Consider the following 20,082-nt stretch of genomic DNA (forward strand, 5'->3'; position numbering starts at 1 on the left):
ATGAGGAAGTGAGTTCTTATATTTACCCTTTCAACTATATGTATAAAAGTGGGTTTAAAATATTGATTTATGTATATATTTCATTCATTCATTCATTCATTCATTATCTGTAACCCTTATCCGATTCAGGGTTGCGGTGGGTCCAGAGCCTACCTGTCCTTCACAGGGCAACACAGACACACACACACACATTCACGGACACTTTTGAGTCGCTAATCCAGCTACCAACGTGTGTTTTTGGACTGTGGGAGGAAACCAGAGCACCCGGAGGAAACCCACACAGACACAGGGAGAACACACCACACTCCTCACAGACAGTCACCCGGAGGAAACCCACACAGATAGAGGGAGAACACACCACACTCCTCACAGACAGTCACCCGGAGGAAACCCACGCAGACACAGAGAGAACACACCACACTCCTCACAGACAGTCACCCAGAGGAAACCCACACAGACACAGGGAGAACACACCACACTCCTCACAGACAGTCACCCGGAGCGGGAATCGAACCCACAACCTCCAGGGCCCTGGAGTTGTGTGACTGCAACACTAACCTGCTGCGCCACCGTGCCGCCCCCTATATTTATTTATTTATACATTTTTAAAAGCAGGATGTACATAGTGTAGATTCACAGCCACGCAGCTCCTGTTGTCTGGAAGTTTGTTGTGTTCTCCCTGTGCCTGAGTGGGTTTCCTCCCACAATCACATGTACACATGTAGGTGGTTTGGCTGTGGGAAAGGGCCCTTATGTGTGAATGGCTGGGTGTGTGATAGACTGGTGCCCTTTCTAGGATGTGTTCCAGCCTTGTTCCCAATGATTCTGGGTAGGCTCCGGACACACCATGACCCTGAGTAGGATGAAGCACTTAGAGAAGATGAATGATTAAATAAATGAATGAATGAATTAATTATTTGACATTTTTAGTTACATATATTTACTCAATTTACTCAAAACTCATAGAAATGACTTGGAATAAAATCTGTATCTTCTTCATTATCTCCATTATAACTCGAGCATTTTCACCCTCTGTAAAGTTGCTGTTGCTGACTGCGAGGTTAAGTATTAAAATGTACAGTGTGTTGAAAGAAGGTCGAATCCGGCTTGAATAGTGAGTGCTTTAGTCTGGTGGTTTTATAGAGAGAGAGAGAGAGAGAGAGAGAGAGAGAGAGAGAGAGAGAGAGAGAGAGATTGAAGGAGATCGAACTCACTCACTCTGACTTTTAATCAACCATAGCAACCCCATAGCAACCCCCCCTCTCTCTTCAGCAATGTTTGTAGGGCCTGCCTTGACCTTCTGTGTTACATCACGTGTCAATCAATGCGCTCTGTCTGCCGGATAGAGCCTCAGACACACACACACACACAGACACACTACTCATTGTGTCTCAGCTGCCTCTCAGTATTGTTCCTAATGCCACATGGTGATGTCAGCTTCAAAGAGTCCAAAAATAAGCCGTATATCTGTCTGCCCCCAGAGCATGATTGATCTGATTGGACGGGAGTTTTGGCTGAAAGGGATCTGACTGACCGGGCAGTGGAACTAAGGATTTCAGCATACAGTATATCTCCAAAAGTTTGTGGACATCACTTAGAATTAGTGGATTCGGCTGCTTTATGGGGTTTTATAGACACAGCCGTTTCGCTCTGCACACACACCGCTTCTCTGTAAATCTGCATGAAATGAAATGGGACACTCTGGAACAGCTGCAGATGAGCTTAAGTTCAACACTGGGGTATAAATCTCCCACTGGGGCGGTAAAATACCACACAATACCTGTGAGATGAGTTTGAGTGGGGCGGCACGGTGGCGCAGCAGGTTAGTGTCGCAGTCACACAGCTCCAGGGGCCTGCAGGTTGTGGGTTCGACTCCTGCTTCAGGTGACTGTCTGTGAGGAGTGTGGTGTGTTCTCCCTGTGTCCGTGTGGGTTTCCTCCGGGTGCTCCGGTTTCCTCCCACAGTCCAAAAACACACGTTGGTAGGAGGATTGGTGACTCAAAAGTGTCCGTAGGTGTGAGTGAATGTGTGTGTGTGTGTGTTGCCCTGTGAAGGACTGGCGCCCCCTCCAGGGTGTATTCCCGCCTTGCGCCCAGGTAGGCTCTGGACCCACCGCAACCCTGAATTGGATAAGCAGTTGCAGATAATGAATGAATGAGTTTGAGTGGCGTCCGCGCTGCACGTGATAAGGCATTGACCGTGCACTTTGGTTAATTACACTTCATTTGAATAACGTGAATCAGTCATTCCCTACATAAATATCGCTCCAAATATCGGCCCACCCTATTGGTCCAATGATATGAAACTAAAAAGCTTGAGAATGCATCCACTAAAAAAAATGAAGGACAATGAGAAAGACTGTCACTGTCTAAAGCCCCACCCCCTTGCCCCCAGACCATTTGAAATAGTACGTACAACCCAGCCATCCATCACTTGTGGTGTGCTAATGCACTCAAATGTGTTTAGTTTTTTTCTTCATAATAAGAATTTATAGACTCTGCATCTTAAAGAAATCTGAGGTAGAAGAAGAAAAATTAACTGTGACCCTTTTTTATTATAAAGTCTGTAAATGGACTTCAGAACAAAAATAATCCTAAGAAAACATGTAGAAGTATGGACCTTTAAGGACATTGCTGAAGATCTCTGAACTCTGCGGGACGCTGGCTGGACTTAATTGATTTCCAACCTTGAGTGTGCCCCCCTCGCCCTCAGAAACACAATTATCCAAGTAAACAAACACAATGGTGGGATTATGTAAATCCGTAGCTGGTGAATAATTACAGCCGTGCCAGGGATCCATGAGCCACTGCATAACGAAGATGCCAGGCTCATTAGCATATGTGGTGAAAGCACCTAACGAGCCAATTAAGGCCGGGACCATTGCTGGCCACTTAAAGCACTGAGCGACCAGTAATTAACGCCGTGAGGCAATTGGCCGAGCGAGAGCCGTGTGAGGGGCCGGAGGTGTTGAGAGAGAGAGAGAGTGATAGGTGGGTCGGGTTTCTCGCATTGCCTTTTTTCCTTTTCCTTTTTTTCCCAAGTCCCGCTCTCAGTGCGGTTACTATGACGACAGAGCCAGAGCTCACTGAATGTGGTCAGGAGAGTTTGTAAAGCAGAGCAGGAGAATGAGAGAGAGAGAGAGAGAGAGAGACGGACAAACAGAGAAAGGGTAGGGAAAAAGATAGCTAGGGTGAGACAGACTGAGAGACAGAAGAGAAAAAGAAAGAAAGGAAGACAGACAGACTGGTAAAGAACAAAAGAAAGATGTGAGAAAGTGAAAGGAAAATGGAAGACAGAAAAAGGGAGAAGGAGCAAGAGAGGGAGAGAGAAGGAACAGGAGAAGAGAGAAAGATAGGAAGAGAGAGAAAATAAAAAAATAAAACATGGACAGATTATGGGATATATATGAAGAGAGAGGGAGAACGGACAAACAGGCAGAGTAAAAGTGAAAGATACAAAAGAGATGGGCAGGAAGGGAAATAAAGAGACATGGAGAGATGAAGAGAAAAGAAATGAGACTTGAGAAATAGGGAGTGAGAGAATAACAGACCCAGAGTCAGACAGTGAAAGAGTGTTTATTTAATCTGGAGAGCATCTGAAGTGCACAGAGAACAAAATCAACAAGTCTGAACAAACGCGGCTCAGCTCACTGCATTAGCTCAGTTAGCTTCGTTAGCTGCATTAGCTCAGTGTTTAGTGCCGCTTAGCCGAGCTCCAGTGAGTGTCCTTCACAGCCCTCAGCAGCTTTTCACATTCAAATGGAACAGTGGCTGACTTTGTTTTTATCAGTTAGCATAAAATCAGTGCGCTAAGCTACACATGATGACTTAGCTCTAAAGTTTGTATATTATTATATTTGTGCAATTAGAAAGACCACAACCCTCAAATGAATTAAGCGGCAAAAAAGATAATGATGATGAAGTTAGAAAGTATAGCCAGGGTCTTAAAACCCATGTTAAACCTATTTGTGGATAGCTTGTGTGCTTAAAACATTGTTATTGGTCATTGGTCATTGGTTATTTATCAAAGTTGAACAGTCAAATCAGGTCATAATATGAGTGCATGTCGTTTTCACTGAGCATTGTGTATTTAGGGAAAATAATCACACAATCTATTATCTTAAAAAATCTTAGAAATGTATTTTTTTCCAGCTGCAGTTTTAACAGGATAAAATTTGGTCAGCCAGGGGCCAAGGCGGGAATACACCCTGGAGGGGGCGCCAGTCCTTCACAGGGCAACACACGCATTCACACATTCACTCACACCTACGGACACTTTTGTGTCGCCAATCCACCTACCAACGTGTGTTTTTGGCCTGTGGGAGGAAACCGGAGCACCCGGAGGAGACCCACACAGACACAGGGAGAACACACCACACTCCTCACAGACAGTCACCCGGAGGAAACCCACGCAGACACAGGGAGAACACACCACACTCCTCACAGACAGTCACCCGGAGGAAACCCACGCGGACACAGGGAGAACACACCACACTCTTCACAGACAGTCACCCGGAGTAAACCCACGCAGACACAGATAGAACACACCAAACTCTTCACAGACAGTCACCCGGAGGAAACCCACGCGGACACAGGGAGAACACACCACACTCTTCACAGACAGTCACCCGGAGCGGGAATCGAACCCACAACCTCCAGGTCCCTGGAGCTGTGTGACTGCTGCACCACCGTGCCGCCCTTATATAAACATATGTTGAATCCAAATTATTAAAAGTGTATTTTGTTATTTTTGGGGGCCATTGTTTTGGCCAAAACTGACCAAAACTGTCTTATTAATTCTAACATATGTTACCCGTGTGTACTGTCAACACTAATGTACACATCAATCGAAGGCCGGCGAAGAGTTATCCCAGCTGAACATCACTGTACCTGGAGTATCTCTTAGAGAGAGACATATAGATTTGCTCTGGTTCAGTAGCTCGTAAGCCAAGGCAGATTGTTTTGAACAAGCACTTACCCTCTCTCTCTTTTCCCCATCTCTCTCTCTGTATAGGGCGCTGTATATGTGAAGCGTCACTGCAGTTCATGATGTTCAGACAAGTTTGACACAATGCAGGTCAACTGCAGAGCACATCCAACAGGCAGAGGCACATTAGAGCAAACTGAGCGCTGAACCACAGCTCTGGAAGCCTATTACAAGCCTCAGTAAGCCCTGCTAGAACAGAGCTGATGGCTGACTCAGGTGGATATGAGAGAGAGAGGAACTGATGCAGTGAAGCAAAAATGACTGGTACTGCAACGGTGAGCAAGGAAGGGTCAGAACAATTTTGTCCAGGTTTTTGTCCAGCAAGCTGCCCATTTAGCTATTACTGTGCTTTCTGTTGTGTTATGATTATTAGTTTTATTGGGTTTGACTGGTTATTTATAATAAGGATGGGCTGAATCATCAGTTGGATGATAATATTGGTTGGAAGGAAGAAATCTCATGGACAGACATAGGGAAGGAAGAAAACAAAGAGACAGGGACAGACAAAACATGAAGAAGAGCTAATAGAGAGAGACAAAGTGAGTGAGAAAGCAATAAGTAAATGAAAGAGACAAGGAGAAAGACAAGAAAAATCAGGAATCAGGACAAGAAGATAAAGAGAATGTGGGAAAAAGAAAAAAGAAACAGCTACAGACGACAAGAGAGAAAGAAGAAGGACAGAGGGAGACAGGAAGAAGTGCTAATAGAAAAAGAGAAAGAAAGATGGAGATGGACAGACAGAAAAGTAAAGGAAGAGAATAAAGAAACAAGGACAGAAAGAGAAAAAAGGAGAAATAATAGAGTAAATGAAAGAGAGAGAGAGAATGAAAGGTGAAGAGTAGTAGACTTACACAGAGAGAGAGAGAGAGAGCTAGGGAGTGAGAGCATTACAGAATTGTTAGCTGCATTAGCTCAGTGTTTAGTGCCGCTTAGCTGAGCCCCAGTGAGTGTCGTTCACAACCCTCAGCAGCTTTTCACATTCGAATTTAAACAGTGACTGACTCACCTGTTTGTTTTTAGCAGTTAGCATAAAATCTGTGTGCTAAGCGTGACTGCGCATGACGAGTGGTGAGACTGATGTCAGCTAACAAGAGAGGAAGGCTTCGCAATCTCGTAGCAACAGGAAAGTGCAACATTTCAGGCCCAAATTTTAGAAGGCAGTGCAGGCTGAACTAATGAATCTGAACAAACAACTCCAGCATGTATCATTAGCAAGATATATACTGCACCTACACAAGATCTTTAGCATCAAACAACGTTAATCACCTTCATTTTAATCTTCTTCTTTGACTAGATTAAGTAGAAAAGAAGTTTGTACTTGTGAAAACAACTGAAGTTTATCATACATTAGCGCTATTCATTTATATAGCTCCAAGGAACGTGAGCTGAGCTTCTACAAATGCTTTGAACACTTTTATTCTTGATTCGATTTAAACCAGAGGTTTTTAAATCCAGATTTTTACATATTTTAAATCCAGGTTCCAGGCCCAGATTTTACAATAGTCAGTCAGTGGCTAGCCATTAGCCGTGGCAGTTATAGTGTCATACCAGCCATCCATTTTGAAAAAAACCCAGCCTGGAACCTGGGTTCAATATCTGTATTTGAAGATCTATTATATTAATAGTAAATATAAGATGATATTAGCAGAGATTATCAGTTGCTAGGATGTTTGTCTTCTGAAATTAGCCAAAATGCTCACATATGTGTTGTCATAGTTAATTCAATGTGGCTGAAACATTACAAAGCAGTAAAAGCTGTGCACAGTAAATCTATACGTGCCAAAAAACTTTGGCTTTTAGCCCCGTTTGGGGTCTGACTATAGATACTACCATATGTTTGCTGTGCTTTTAGTGCATATTGCTGCGATCCAAGAGGATGACCTCTCACCCCTCGCTGCAACAACCAAGCTGGAAGCCTGCATAATTAAAACCAAGCTACTGAAGCACAGCCATGTGAAACTTTAACAATATGACAGCCATACGCTACAGTTCAGAAACGGGGAATTTTGCACTGCGCATAGTTGTGGTTATTTCATAAATCATTTATAAACTCACAGGCCATTTTATTGGGTACAACCAACTTTTATTGATGCATTCAGTATGAGGAAAGATTATTATCAGAGCATCCACCCTTTTATCAAAGAAATTTGCAGGGATATAATTCCACACCGTCAAAGTTCAGTCCTAGAAGTTGGCCACACTTTTAGCTTCTTATGATCCAAGTAGTCTAAACACCATGAGTGATGTCGAGGTCCGGGTTCTGGGGCCATCCTGTGGTTCCAATATCTCCATATATTTTAACATCTCAGCTCTTGATTTTCTGCTAATTTTCCTCAACATCACCCATAATTATGCAAGCAAATTATCTTATATCTCACCTCAAATGTTATATCTCCTGGAACATAGACAATGTAAAGGCTGTGGAAATGAAATGACGTGTGGTCTGCAGCTTTCTGTCGGCTTGTTTACGTTTTATATTCTTTGGTTTCGTCTTGTTCTGGTTCCTTTCCTTCCTTTTTTTCTGGTTTCCTTTCCAGGTGCTTCTTTGTGTTTGCTTTTGTTCATCATGTACTCATCTACATCCGCTTCTCATGTCTCCTTTCCCACAGGTTTCATGTTCCCGAGTCTTCGTAAGCATGTGTCTTCAGTGTATGTGCTTTGATCTTGCCTTCATTGTCTATTTCATGTACCCTTATAGAGACTAGTTATTTCCTAGGTTTGCTCTTTGTGTTCAGGTTTAGTTTGTGTTTTCATGTTTAATTTTATTAAAACCAACTATCTATGATCCTGTGTCCTCTCCCTCAGGACACTCTTACAGAATATGGTGGACCTGATCAAATATAGCTTAAGCATTAGTAGTAATTTTTTTGAAAGCTGTGAAACAGTTGAGTACTCACACCATATTAGAATCATTTTGCACACCCAGCTGTAAATAAATTGCCGTAATTTTGTCATGAGGAGTGAATCCAGACCTTTGAACAGTACTGTATGTTTAAGACAAGCTCTTCTCTGTCTGTGGAGATAAATATGGAAATGACCGGTGTGTGTTGGGAGTCCCGTCACAGCGTGTGAAAGCACAAGTGAATTTCTTTACCTCGAGTCACAGCTGTGTGTATGTGTGTGTGTGCCTGCCAGCTTTCTAATGAGCGACAGATTGTGACAGAGCTGTCTGGGAGCCACTACAGTTAATGACCTGTGTGTGTGTGTATGTGTGTGTGTGTGTGTGTGTGTGTGTGTTTTCTCTCTTCAGCCGCGGACAGATGCAGTTGTTTGCATGGGGGCACTTGTCTTCCGGATGGAGAAGGCTTCCGCTGCTTCTGCCCACAGGGATACACAGGAGAGAGCTGTGAGATTGGTGAGTGTCTGCATTCAGCTGTAAACATCACCGATAACACATACATACACACACACACACACAAATACACACTCTCGTTCTCTACTCCCACTAGCCTAAACATGTTCTGTTGACTTACATTTACAATTAATGCATTTAGATCCAGAGCAAATTATAATTAAATCACATTTCATATGGTGTGCAGAGTGTGGTGTGTTCTCCCTGTGATTGGCGACTCGAAAGTGTACATAGGTGTGAATGTTTGGGTGAGTGTGTGAGTGTGTGTCACCCTGCGAAGGTCTGGCACCCCCTACAGGGTGTGTTCCCACCATGCTCCAAGTGATTCCGGGTATACTCCGGACCCACCGCAACCTACTTTTACAGATAATGAATGAATAAAGGAATGAATGTTACATGTACAGCATTGGGAGTCTTGCCCAGGGGCTTTAACTGGTGTAGCTTTGTGTGGTTACCTGGGCAGGGATAATTCACATTAAACTCAATGAAGGTCAGACAGAAAATTGAAGTGTGCAGCTCTGACAATAAAACGCTTCCATATTTCAGCTTCAACGACTTTATAAGAGATAAACGTGTGGATTAAGTGAGGCACAGAAAGACATGAAGTGAGAGAGAGAGAGAGAGAGAGAGAGAGAGAGAGAGAGAGAGAGAGAGAGAGCACAAGTTGACAGCACTCCAGTGGGTGCAACTGCCGTTGAATCCTCTAATTATAAGGTGTATCTACAAACGGCTGGACGTACAAAGGACATTGATGTCATACAGCTTATGGAAATGATGTACATATTTGTTTCCAGAAAATTAAGTCCTCTAATTCCTATACTTCATTCTTTATTGTACAATTTTGAACGCATTCAGATGATACACTCCACCATACACTCTACATAACACAGGGCTTCTCTGTCCCTTCACAATAGAATAAACACACTATAAACACCTTTATCAGATTGTAAGCCTTTTGCACCTGGCAGTTCTTTGCTAGAGCTTCTGTATTTGAAGGCTGTGCTCTTTGAGGACTGTCTGAGCATTCAGTGGCTTTTTCGCTGCAGTTATTTACAACTCCGTCGGAGTCTCTGTGCCATCAGGAATAAATCAGCTGCGCTTGTGTCGGATACTGAACACCCTCCCCCTTCACGTCGCATGGAAATGATGGGAGATGCAATTTACTGTGCTCTACCCCACGAGAAACAGCATTTGTTAAAGAAATCCATGCAAGCCTGGCCCTTGGCACCTGTCAGCAGCCAAACGTATTTATAACAGTGTCTTCTGCAGTTAACTCAAAGGTGTATAAATGTATACAACGAGTCATCGGGGGTTATCTCAGGTTAGAGGATATTTCAGTTAAGGCATTTCACACTACAGCTTTTTTGGGGCCAAGGGCAGTGGCAGTGTGTCCTGAGTGACTGGTGCATTTCGCCAAGTTTAAAAAGCTGTTTTCAGGTCAAAACCTAGTCTCTGATGCATTTTAGTGCCATAAAACACCTTTCCTGAATTTAATTTCCAGTTGACATTTCCATTAGGTACCAGTTATTCATTTTATTTACTGTATGTTATAACTATAATTAAATCAACAGGAATATTAAATGGCCCTGTGAAGGACTGGCGCCCCCTCCAGGGTGTATTCCCGCCTTACGCCCAATGATTCCAAGTAGGCTCTGGACCCACCGCAACCCAGAACTGGATAAGCAGTTACAGATAATGAATGAATGAATGAATGGAATATTAATTGGGAAAATCAAAGAAAACACAAGAATTTCAAAAACTGAACATAAATGAATGTAATGGATTTACTATATTATGGGAACAAAGCAGTTGTTTTTCACATTGTTTGGAAATTTCATGATGAATGGACCAGGGCTCCAGAATACATGTTTTTCTTTGGACGGAGAAGAATTGAGACTCCTTACAACCATCCAAAACCTAATCCAAAACATCAAAGCCCATCAGGCCAACTCAACTCTAAGGGGCTAAGTCCTTACTGAAAAAGGAAATAGACACAAAAGAAGAACAATTGTGAATCAAACAAAAGAACCTTCTGATGGTCTCAGAACATTCAACTGACCATCCCAGATCTTAACATGATGGAACACTGATGGTTTGTTTGGGTTTACTCTGACTGACTTGGAGTGTGAGAAGCAGATAATGCAACCAACAATAATTCAAACAATAGTCCTTCAGATTCAAAAAATCCTTTCCTTAGATTTGACCAGAATCTGCTCCAGGTGAGGCCTAAATTATTCTGGAAAAGCATGGAGGGCATGGATATTGACAGATATGGCAATCCAAACTCGATTTATTATTTGTTTATTTATCAGTTAGCACGTTAGGTTTGACTGAGCGTCTGGGCCAGTGTTAACAAATCCATGGGGGAAGTGAGTGGGGTGTTTGGACTCCAGCTGCGGCAAGGACAAGGGTCAATACTCAAGGCATTACTGAGGTCAAAGGTCAAGTAGTCCAGAGAGGAGTGGGAGTAGTAGGAGAGACTGGGATGGGCGTGGTGAGGTCAGGAGGGTCAGGGAAGGGTATTGTTGCGGCTTCGCTTGTTTTGCCCTTTTATATTAATTCAGCCCTTTGCAATCAATCTTAATGTTGGGACTCTTTTGTTAAGCAGTGGATGTCTGGGCCTGTTATAATATAAGAGCTAATTAGTATGGGGTTATGCTGTAAGTAGCATAATAAATATTCTTTGGGGAAAATTCATATTAATATTGAAATCTTTGGTCCAAAGCAGATATATGAAATCATGTTTGGTGTAAACAAACCGTTATATCATATAAATTAGTGAAACTATTATAAAGATACGTCACTTAATGGCTTCTGTGGTCTACTTTAGGGGTATTGCCCCTCCTCCAACTTTGCGGCGCTAACAGCGTCTGCTTTTTTGAGAAGACTATTTACTACTAGCTGGACCTTTGCTGTGAGGATTTGATTACTTTCATCCACAGAAGCATTAGTGAAGCAAATTTACGGGTTTAACCCTTCAGTGCCTAAGGATCGTTTACCTATTATTGCATGTCTTCTAATACATCACTTTTAAATGCATTTGAAGCATCCACTACACACCGTAGGATGAAAACCACATCTTGTGTATCACAGCCCATCTTTATAGACTCATAAGTGTGAATGTGAGTCATGTAATCTCGTGATAAGATGAGCTGGAACGGACAGGTTCTGGAATGTCTTATTGCGAAGATCTTCATAAAACATTGATAATCATCAAACGTGATGCACAGGTGCCTTTATAGAGCCCAGAGAGTTAAACCGCTAGAGTTTTGCTAATGCCAGGCTTTACTCTGCGCTTGGCGATGCTAGGAGATTAATTTGCGACTGCTGAAGCAGTGGCCGAGTAGTTAATGATAATGGCAGCTGTGATGTCCTATTAAGCCACTTCTCTTTAGGCCCCATTTCTCATCTGTTCAGTTGTGATTTATAGTATTTCTGTGAATGTTTTACAGTGCTCATTTCTGTCTTTTATCATTGGTCATTCTGTTACAATCACATTCAGCGGACTGAAGACTTGATTATCCACCTGTGCATAGGACTGTGCACCCAGAGGAAAACTGTTTTGCTTAAAATGTGACTCACTGAATAGATGAGGGGTGGCACGGTGGTGCAGCAGGTAGGTGTCGCAGTCACACAGCTCCAGGCGCCTGGAGGTTGTGGGTTCGATTCCCGCTCCGGGTGACTGTATGTGAGGAGTGTGGTGTGTTCTCTCTGTGTCTGCATGGGTTTTCTCCGGGTGACTGTATGTGAGGAGTGTGGTGTGTTCTCTCTGTGTCTGCGTGGGTTTCCTCCGGGTGACTGTATGTGAGGAGTGTGGTGTGTTCTTTCTGTGTCTGCGTGGGTTTCCTCCGGGTGCTCCGGTTTCCTCCCACAGTCCAAAAAAAACACAAGTTGGTAGGTGGATTGGCGACTCAAAAGTGTCCATAGGTGTGAGTGTGTGAGTGAATGTGTGTGTGTGTCTCTGTTGCCATGTTAAGGACTGGCGCCCCCTCCAGGGTGTATTCCCGCCTTGCGCCCAATGATTCCAGGTAGGCTCTGGACCCACCGTGACCCTGAACTGGATAAGGGTTACAGATAATGAATGAATGAATAAATAGATGAGACATTCCTGGCTCAGATAATATAGATAACTCAGAAAGTTCTTAGTCTTGGATGAGTTCTGTGTTTAGTTCTAACTGTGTGGTCATTCCCTCACTCTTTAACTCACTCACTCACATTTAACAAACTGCACCAGTAAAAGCATTGCAGGGCCCTTGTTTGCAAATCTGCATTAATTTGATTAGAGCAGTCCTCAGCATGACAGTGTTGTCGTCCCAAGCAGGAGACAGGAAAGACTGCGTGGTACTCGTGGATGTGCAGCAGCTGCGCAGTCTCTCTGAGCGCGGACCTGTTTGCATAATGTATGAAATGGATCAAATATTCATGAGGTGCAAAAGTGCGTGGTGAGGCTGAGGGACGCTCTCTGCACAAGCGTCTTGAGTGACCCACGCCTACGTCGTCCTCTCCTTCTGACAAACAGATGATAAATATGTCATACACAGCTTGTTAGACACAGAAACGATGTGCTGGAATTCTCCAGAATGCTTAGGCTGTTTCAGCTTGGATAAAGTTTGAGAGGTTGATCTATGGGAACTAGTTTAAGTCTGGTTTGGTAAATCATTAGTGTAATGATAAGTTAATATGCAGAAATGTATTCCAATGTTTTGTGACGTCATACAAATGGCAGTTTGGCGAAACACTGTGAAATAGAAGTCGCTGGAAATATAACCTCAGTTTAATCCGATCTGTGATAATAAAACTGGGTGCACTAAGACTTTACAGCAAACTATGCCATTTTAGCCATCTCTGGTCATGTAGTCTCACTGTCCACCTTTGAGCTCAGCTGTCTGGAACCCTGTGGCCTTGCCCCTGGCTGTTTGTTCTGCCAGAGCCCTGTAGCAGTTAAAGAGACCTATCGTCATCAAATGTTGATTTTTTTTTCCAAGTCTGATGTAATTGCTATTACATTTTTAGGAATAAATAATTCATTTCACAGTCCGTTTATTAAATATATAAACCAAGCTGCACAAGAGCCCACTTTGAATTCACCATGGTTATGATGTCACAAGTATTAACACATTTCCACACAGCTCCGTATTCAGCCTACAGCAGTTTAGCCTGCTCATTGATGTTGAAGTGGTAAGCACTGTAGTTACTACACGTCTTGTGTATAAACGTTTAAATGTTTATGTTGCTAAAGACGAACATATGCAAATTATCTTTGTTCTGATTGGCTGTGCAACTTATGACATCTAGGTCAATAGATCAATCTCCTATTAAAAGATATATATTTGTATGAGTAAAGCGTGCAAAATGGCACTTTAGCCTCCTAGAATGCCTTTTCATTAACAATAAATAAAGCAATGAAGCTACTGCAAGGATAATTTGTGTCTACATCAGCTGAGGGGTGTGCGTACAGTGTGTGACATGGATGCTGAATAGAATGGAGCTTAGTGTGAGTGAGAAGTGGCTTATTCGTTTACACAAATTAACTTTGAAGCAAATTATATAAAAACCAAGATGCCTAAAATTCACCCAATATGTGTTTAAGAAAACTTTAAATGGGAACAAAGGTGAACTTCCCCTTTAAGCTGAACCACAGTAGAGAAATGACTGTTGCTTTTGTGGGATGGAGGTAGCATCCATCCTCTTGTCATTGGACGAGTATTAAATCAGCCATGGCCACCGGGAAAGTGCAGCAAAAGCAGTTTGGCTTTATGACCAGGCTGGTGCTTATTCCATATCACAACCTGATGCATTACATTTGTGAGCTGTTAAATTCAAGTGCAGCATTGCTGTAAAAGTAGCTGTTAAGCTTTTATGAGACCATGTATGGAGAGGGTTGCTCTGAGTTCTCTGAACTCCAAAAGCACTTCGGTAAGGCTTCCTATCAACCCTGTACTCATAGCACTCTTATAAGGTGTTAAATGGCATACATAACACATTATTACATTGCCTGTCGTAAGCTTATATCGAGTATAATGACAGGTTTCCTAATGTGTAATAATTATATTATGGGAACAATAAGGTGAGGGGAACTCTATAAACCAGCTGTAACAATCATAAATATGTAAGCGAGTCATATAAACTTGTTTATAAAGTGTTATGCGTGTAACTCTACCTGCTGAAAGGGTACGGATTCTACACAGTTCTGGGGTCTTACTGAAAGGTCTGTGATATGTTTTTTAGTCAAAATACCACAAGGATCACAAGGTGTTTTTAGTCAAAACACCACAGCAGCATTCTCCCGTTGAATGAACAACCTTGTTCAGAATGGCCAGTTTCGGTGAGAATGAACCACACATCAGTTCAGCACAAGATTCCAGTGTCAAGAAGCAGAAGCTAAAAAAACTGAGCTCTTTTAGCTGTTGTTGTTTTCTCCATTTTTAATCAGTACTTTCATTTTTCCACACTTGTTGTGTTGGTTCTGTGCTGTTTAGCCTCGTCTTTGCGCTCTCACGTATACACATGCCCAGTGCTGTGATTGGAGAGATTCAGACAAGGAGGCGGGGCAGTTCTGAAGTGCCTGCACTCTACATAATATTTAGCACAAAGTCAGATCAAAGTAATGTGATTTGTTTCACTGTCTGTGGGTTGGTTGGCTCCAGATCCCCACATTATTGTGCTAATACATTGAACGTTTAATTTTCTTCTCTAGGGTTTGGTTCCCCACTCAGACAAGCTCATTACTGTACAGTAATAAGAGTCCTTGGGCTAGACTCCACAGGAGCCTACAAAACCTCTAAGGCACTCTGCATAAAACAGATTCATAAAGCTTAATAAATACAGAATTCATAGAAAGTGTTACCAGTTTTTCTCCTGAGGAAAAGACCTTGCCATGTGGTGACAGGTTCTCTACTCCACTGATGTGCTTGGCAGGGTGCCTCACACTCTCTGGAGCATGAGCCACAGCTCAGCCGCACAGGCGTATATACCCCCCATGAAAATATCCCAGCAGTCTCTGGGGCAGATTGACAGGGCTGAGATGGCACGTTGCGAAGCCATCAGCGTGTATGCTCTGTTTTGAGCAGCTCATGGCACAGAGAGGATCCGCACTGTTGACAGCCTGCTTTGGAGTCCAACACGACGCTGAGAAAGCCAGTCTCTGGGCTTCTGCAAGTTTGAGGTGTTGTGACAGCTTTCCTCGTTAGGTTTTTATGCCACTCTGATTTGTTACGGCAGTGCCCAGAAAAAGAGAGGTACTCTCAGCTGTATACAGAGACACACCCACTTTCCCAGGAGCCTTTGCATCACTGACAAGGCCACAGAAGAAAGTTAGATGCTGTCCACTATTCAATATATTTGCAGTATTTTGGGGTTCTGCCATTTTGTAATGGTGTCCAAAAACTTCCCACAATCCCACAGTGTAGTGTACAACCAATGTACCCCAGTGGATAGTGGATACCCATAATACACTCCTTTTACCTCAAAGGTTTGATGTCAGAGCTGGGAATGATGTCACACTTGAGATGACAAAGTTCCAGTTAAAAATTCAGAAAACTCCACACCCTAGATTTTTATTCTTAGCTTGTCCCTAGTTAGCATTGTTATCAATACCAAAAGTGTATTATGTGATATTTTACACATCCAATGTGTAATGGCAACACATTCACATAGCAGTTGGTCAGTACTGTGTGTGCCACTGATTTAATGTGACACAAATAAATAGAAGCTCTAATAAACTGTATAATACTACTGCTTTTACACACTATTCATGTGCAGGCAGCCATCTTGGATTTTGAACTCAGGATTGGTAAGGCTCTTCCAACTTTCCTAGTAGGAAATTAAACGTGTGCTGGTGTTTAAGTTTAAATTTCTCACTTTGAGAAACCTCATCAACACTGAATTCAGAATTCAAGATGGCTGCCCACTCCAACAGTGTATAAGAGGAGTAGTATTGGAAATTCCGACATCTGAGTTCAAATATAACACAACATTACCCACGTGAGGTAGTGTCTGAAATCATTCACCACACTACAGAAATGAATTCCCCTATAATAGTGCACTACATAGTGAGTAATGTAGTGAATAGTGAGTAGGGAGCCAATTTATACACAGCAGTGTTTTTTTTTTTTTTTGCACTAAGGCCATTTCCTTTCATTTGAATGGCACTAATACTACACTTTGGTCAGGCCTTGTTGGAATATTTCTGTGAGGGTTTTACTGCATTTAGCCACAGGCTCATTACTGAGGTCAGGTAATGATGTTAAATGATTAGTTCTGGATGTAAATCCTGACTCCAAACTATCCTACTACTGGTCAGAGCTTTTTCACACAAAAACACATGTTGACTTCTCCACAACCCAGTGCCAGACACCTGGCATTGGTCATGGTGATCTTGAGCTCATGTGCAGCTACTCCTGAGTATCTCATTCCTGTGCACAAAGAACTGTCCGCATTGTGTGTATCAACATTCGTGCAAAACTAAAGAAGCTAACCTTGGATACCAAACATGACCTGGTTGACTGACTACATTTGGGAGTAATATGAAAACTGTAAAAATTAGATTATCACTTAAAATGACAGACTTTACCTTGCTCACCAAAGGCGTGTTGCAGCCTGGTGCAGATGGTTAATGACCTGCTTGTTCTGGAGATTCATTTGAACGTGTTTTCGTTCATTAAACGTGACGTGACAGCATTCATTCTACAAGATGAGAATTTGATGTGTGTAGAGTTGTGCACAAGGGAGAGACAAAGTGCTTTCCCAAAATCCTTCTTCCTGCATAATCGTCTTGAACCCGAGTCTCAAGAACTGGGATGTGCTCCTTAGACAGCAGTGTTTTGACAGGAGCAGGTGGTAAATGGCTCTTTGCTGTTGAAGGCTTCCCTGTGTGGCAGTAATCCTGACATTGTGCACCCCCCACATGCCCAGACATAGCTGAGCTCAGTCATGAATCCCAGCCAAGATCACAGTTTTAACACCACGTTTAAGCTGGATTAGGTTTAACTAGAGGTAGGAGAAGTGGTGTGCCAGTGAGATCTGTGATGATAATCCTGTTTGATTCTGCAGTGTTTTTAGTGTTTACAGTCTGACTGTGATAATGAATGGCCCTCAGTTATTTGCTGAATGTGGAGCTTCCTGATGGCAGAGCAATAACAGAACCTGCTGTTGTTACTGTAGTCTGTCGGTTTAGAACCACATGCATGTGATCTTTTCATTCTTTCTGTCTCCAGTAATTGTCTCAAAATGGCCATATTTTTGTACACATTTGACCGTAAGCAGCAGGTTTTCAACTGATTAGTCATGTCAACAGTTTTAGACATGACTTTATTTGATGTAGTCACTCTCATCATTCTATAGCAGTTATTTGTTTCCATGTGAAATTGCACCATTGTCATGCCAACCCATTGTTATCATTTCTTTGTTTGGGGTAACTTATTTACACATTTAAATGAAGTAGGGTTAATGGGGACATCATACACCTCTTTTCCACAAGTGAACACGGTTCTAGGGTCTTACAAAACATCTGTGACATACTTTGGTCAAAATACCACAAGGACAAAGCTACGCAGTAGAGCCTCGTTCAGAGAGGCCAGATTCAGTGCCTTTTCCTTTAAAACAGAATGAGTGAGAGCCAAGGAGCGAGGAGCTGAAGCTCTGGATTTCAGCCATTTTGTTTGGTTCTTTCTTCTCCATTTTAAATCAGTTATTGTATTACTCTGTGCTCATTGTGTTTTAACCTCATCTTTGAGCTCTCAAATAAATGTGGGTCCAGCATCGTGACTGAAGAGTCTCAGACGAGGAGGTTGTTCCCTTTAATGTTATTACAATTTACAAACCATACGCAACACAACATCCGTTGGTTGTAGAGCCATATTTATCACTGCTTTATTGTTTTCCAGCTTACCCCGTTGTCACCTTCCGTGAATGTTTTTGGAAGTGAGACTTGGAATTTTCGGTGAAGTTTTTACGATTTGCAAACTTTATAAGAAAACTCTAAATGCACCATTACACAGATAAAGTGGGGCCAGTAAAATCCCTTACAAATGACATTTTCAGGCTTCCCTTGGTAAAACTAATCCAGCCCCAATAGCGCTTAATAGTGCTTACGACAGATCCTCACCGCTCCTTGACTTGGGGAATTAGAATGTGAGTCAGGTAGGAACGGGCTCAATTATGGATTCATGTCTGCTGCTGAAATCGGCCGAACCCCTCGGGAGGAGGCCTCAGGAGGCGACCTCAGACGGTGGAGTGGATCGCAGCTCAGCCGGCTGTTTTTTTGTGTCATTTTTAAGTCGGTTTTGAGTCATTTTAAGTGTTGGCTGGAGGTAGTACACAGCTGGACGTCGCTTGGCGCCCTGGAGACACTGAAGTGTGGAAATAATCTTTATATCGAAGAAAATTGTGAGTGTATTTGTTTTGGAGCTGTGTCTATGTGTGAGTGCTGAGCCTCAGAGTCCTGGGCAGAATGTGATTACCGCTGTCTTGAGCTCCTAATGCGACCTGACAGTCTTGCTTGCTTCAGTAAATATTTCGCCATGCTGTTCACATAGGTTTGACAGCCTAATTCCAACAATGAGGGCGTTCTATTAGGCAAATATTACCTGCCTCTAATCTCTTCCTGCACGGGTGGAAATGTTACAGAGGAACAGTGTATTTGAAGTGCTAATCGATAGTGGTGCTATCGCACGAGAAAGCTGATAATCCACAGCACGTCTGGCTAATATAAAGTGACTGGTCCAGTGGACAGAGATGGATAGTGAAGACTACCTTTCTCAATCCCAGCTCTTTTTACACTGGTGCTTCAGCAAATTTCACATTTCAGCTTTTACTAGACCTTTGAGAACTGCTAAGACCAGCAACACGAGATGACAGAGGCACAACTTGCTGCTTCAGCAAGAAGATAAGGGACTTTAAGATATCACTGAGCCACTATCAGAAACTTCAGTTGAGCCATTTGATCTTAAATGCTGGTTAAAATTATCAACAGTGAGGAAAAATAGCGCGGGTCCATTCAGTATTAATTATTTCTCTTGTCTTAATTCTCAGAGAGATTTGCTGTTGTTAATAATTTTGTTTAAAAAAAAACAACCCACCCCTGCCATTTTTTTGGGGTAATGTCATGGGATCTCATTTCTTCTTCTCAATGTCTGTGTAATACTAGTTACAAATGTAGACACATCAGTTCTCAGAAACGCATTTCTTGTCTCAAACATTTTTTTTTCCTTTTATCCATTTCCTTTTCTCAGCATCTCAGTAATGACTTCTTGATATCTTCACATTCTTCAAGATGATCCTCTAATGACCTTCAAAGTCTACTTTTTGAAAGCGAATTACTTTTCATACACATTTCTCAACTGAAATATAACAGAAAATCAGGTATTTTCATACCACTGTAGTGTACCATTATTGTACTCATTGTAAACACGAATCACCTCATGACTTGTTACTCACTCACATTTAGTAAATGCTCCACAAGGACTTGCACTATTCAGTGCCTCATGGTAGTGACAGTGTGTCTTTGCTTCTTTTGGTTTATATGTCGGGTTTATCCTGTAAGACTTTAAAGGTTCTATTCCTATAAATACTCTAATATTTACTCCTGACCCCGTTTATGTAGTTTCCAGAGTGAAAAGAAATATGGCGGCAAAACGCTTGCACTCAGAATCACATAACTCCAAGACCTCTTTCAGAAGCTTATCTACTAGTGGAAATATCACCTTCAGGTTTAGTGGCAAAATCCATTGCTCTCAGTGCATTTC

General features: G+C 42.4%; 1 protein-coding gene across 2 annotated transcripts in view; it reads left to right on the forward strand.

Moving 5' to 3' along the window:
• The window catches only part of LOC136679778 (neurocan core protein-like), a 62,309-nt gene that overhangs the window by 23,378 nt on the left and 18,849 nt on the right, over positions 1-20,082 (forward strand). For both annotated transcript variants that reach the window (XM_066658450.1, XM_066658451.1), the window contains exon 6: positions 8,237-8,341. In XM_066658450.1, coding sequence (XP_066514547.1) covers positions 8,237-8,341 — 105 coding nt within the window. The remainder of the gene's footprint in view (positions 1-8,236; positions 8,342-20,082) is intronic.

Source organism: Hoplias malabaricus, chromosome Y (genome assembly GCF_029633855.1).
Source record: "Hoplias malabaricus isolate fHopMal1 chromosome Y, fHopMal1.hap1, whole genome shotgun sequence".
NCBI lineage: Eukaryota > Metazoa > Chordata > Actinopteri > Characiformes > Erythrinidae > Hoplias > Hoplias malabaricus.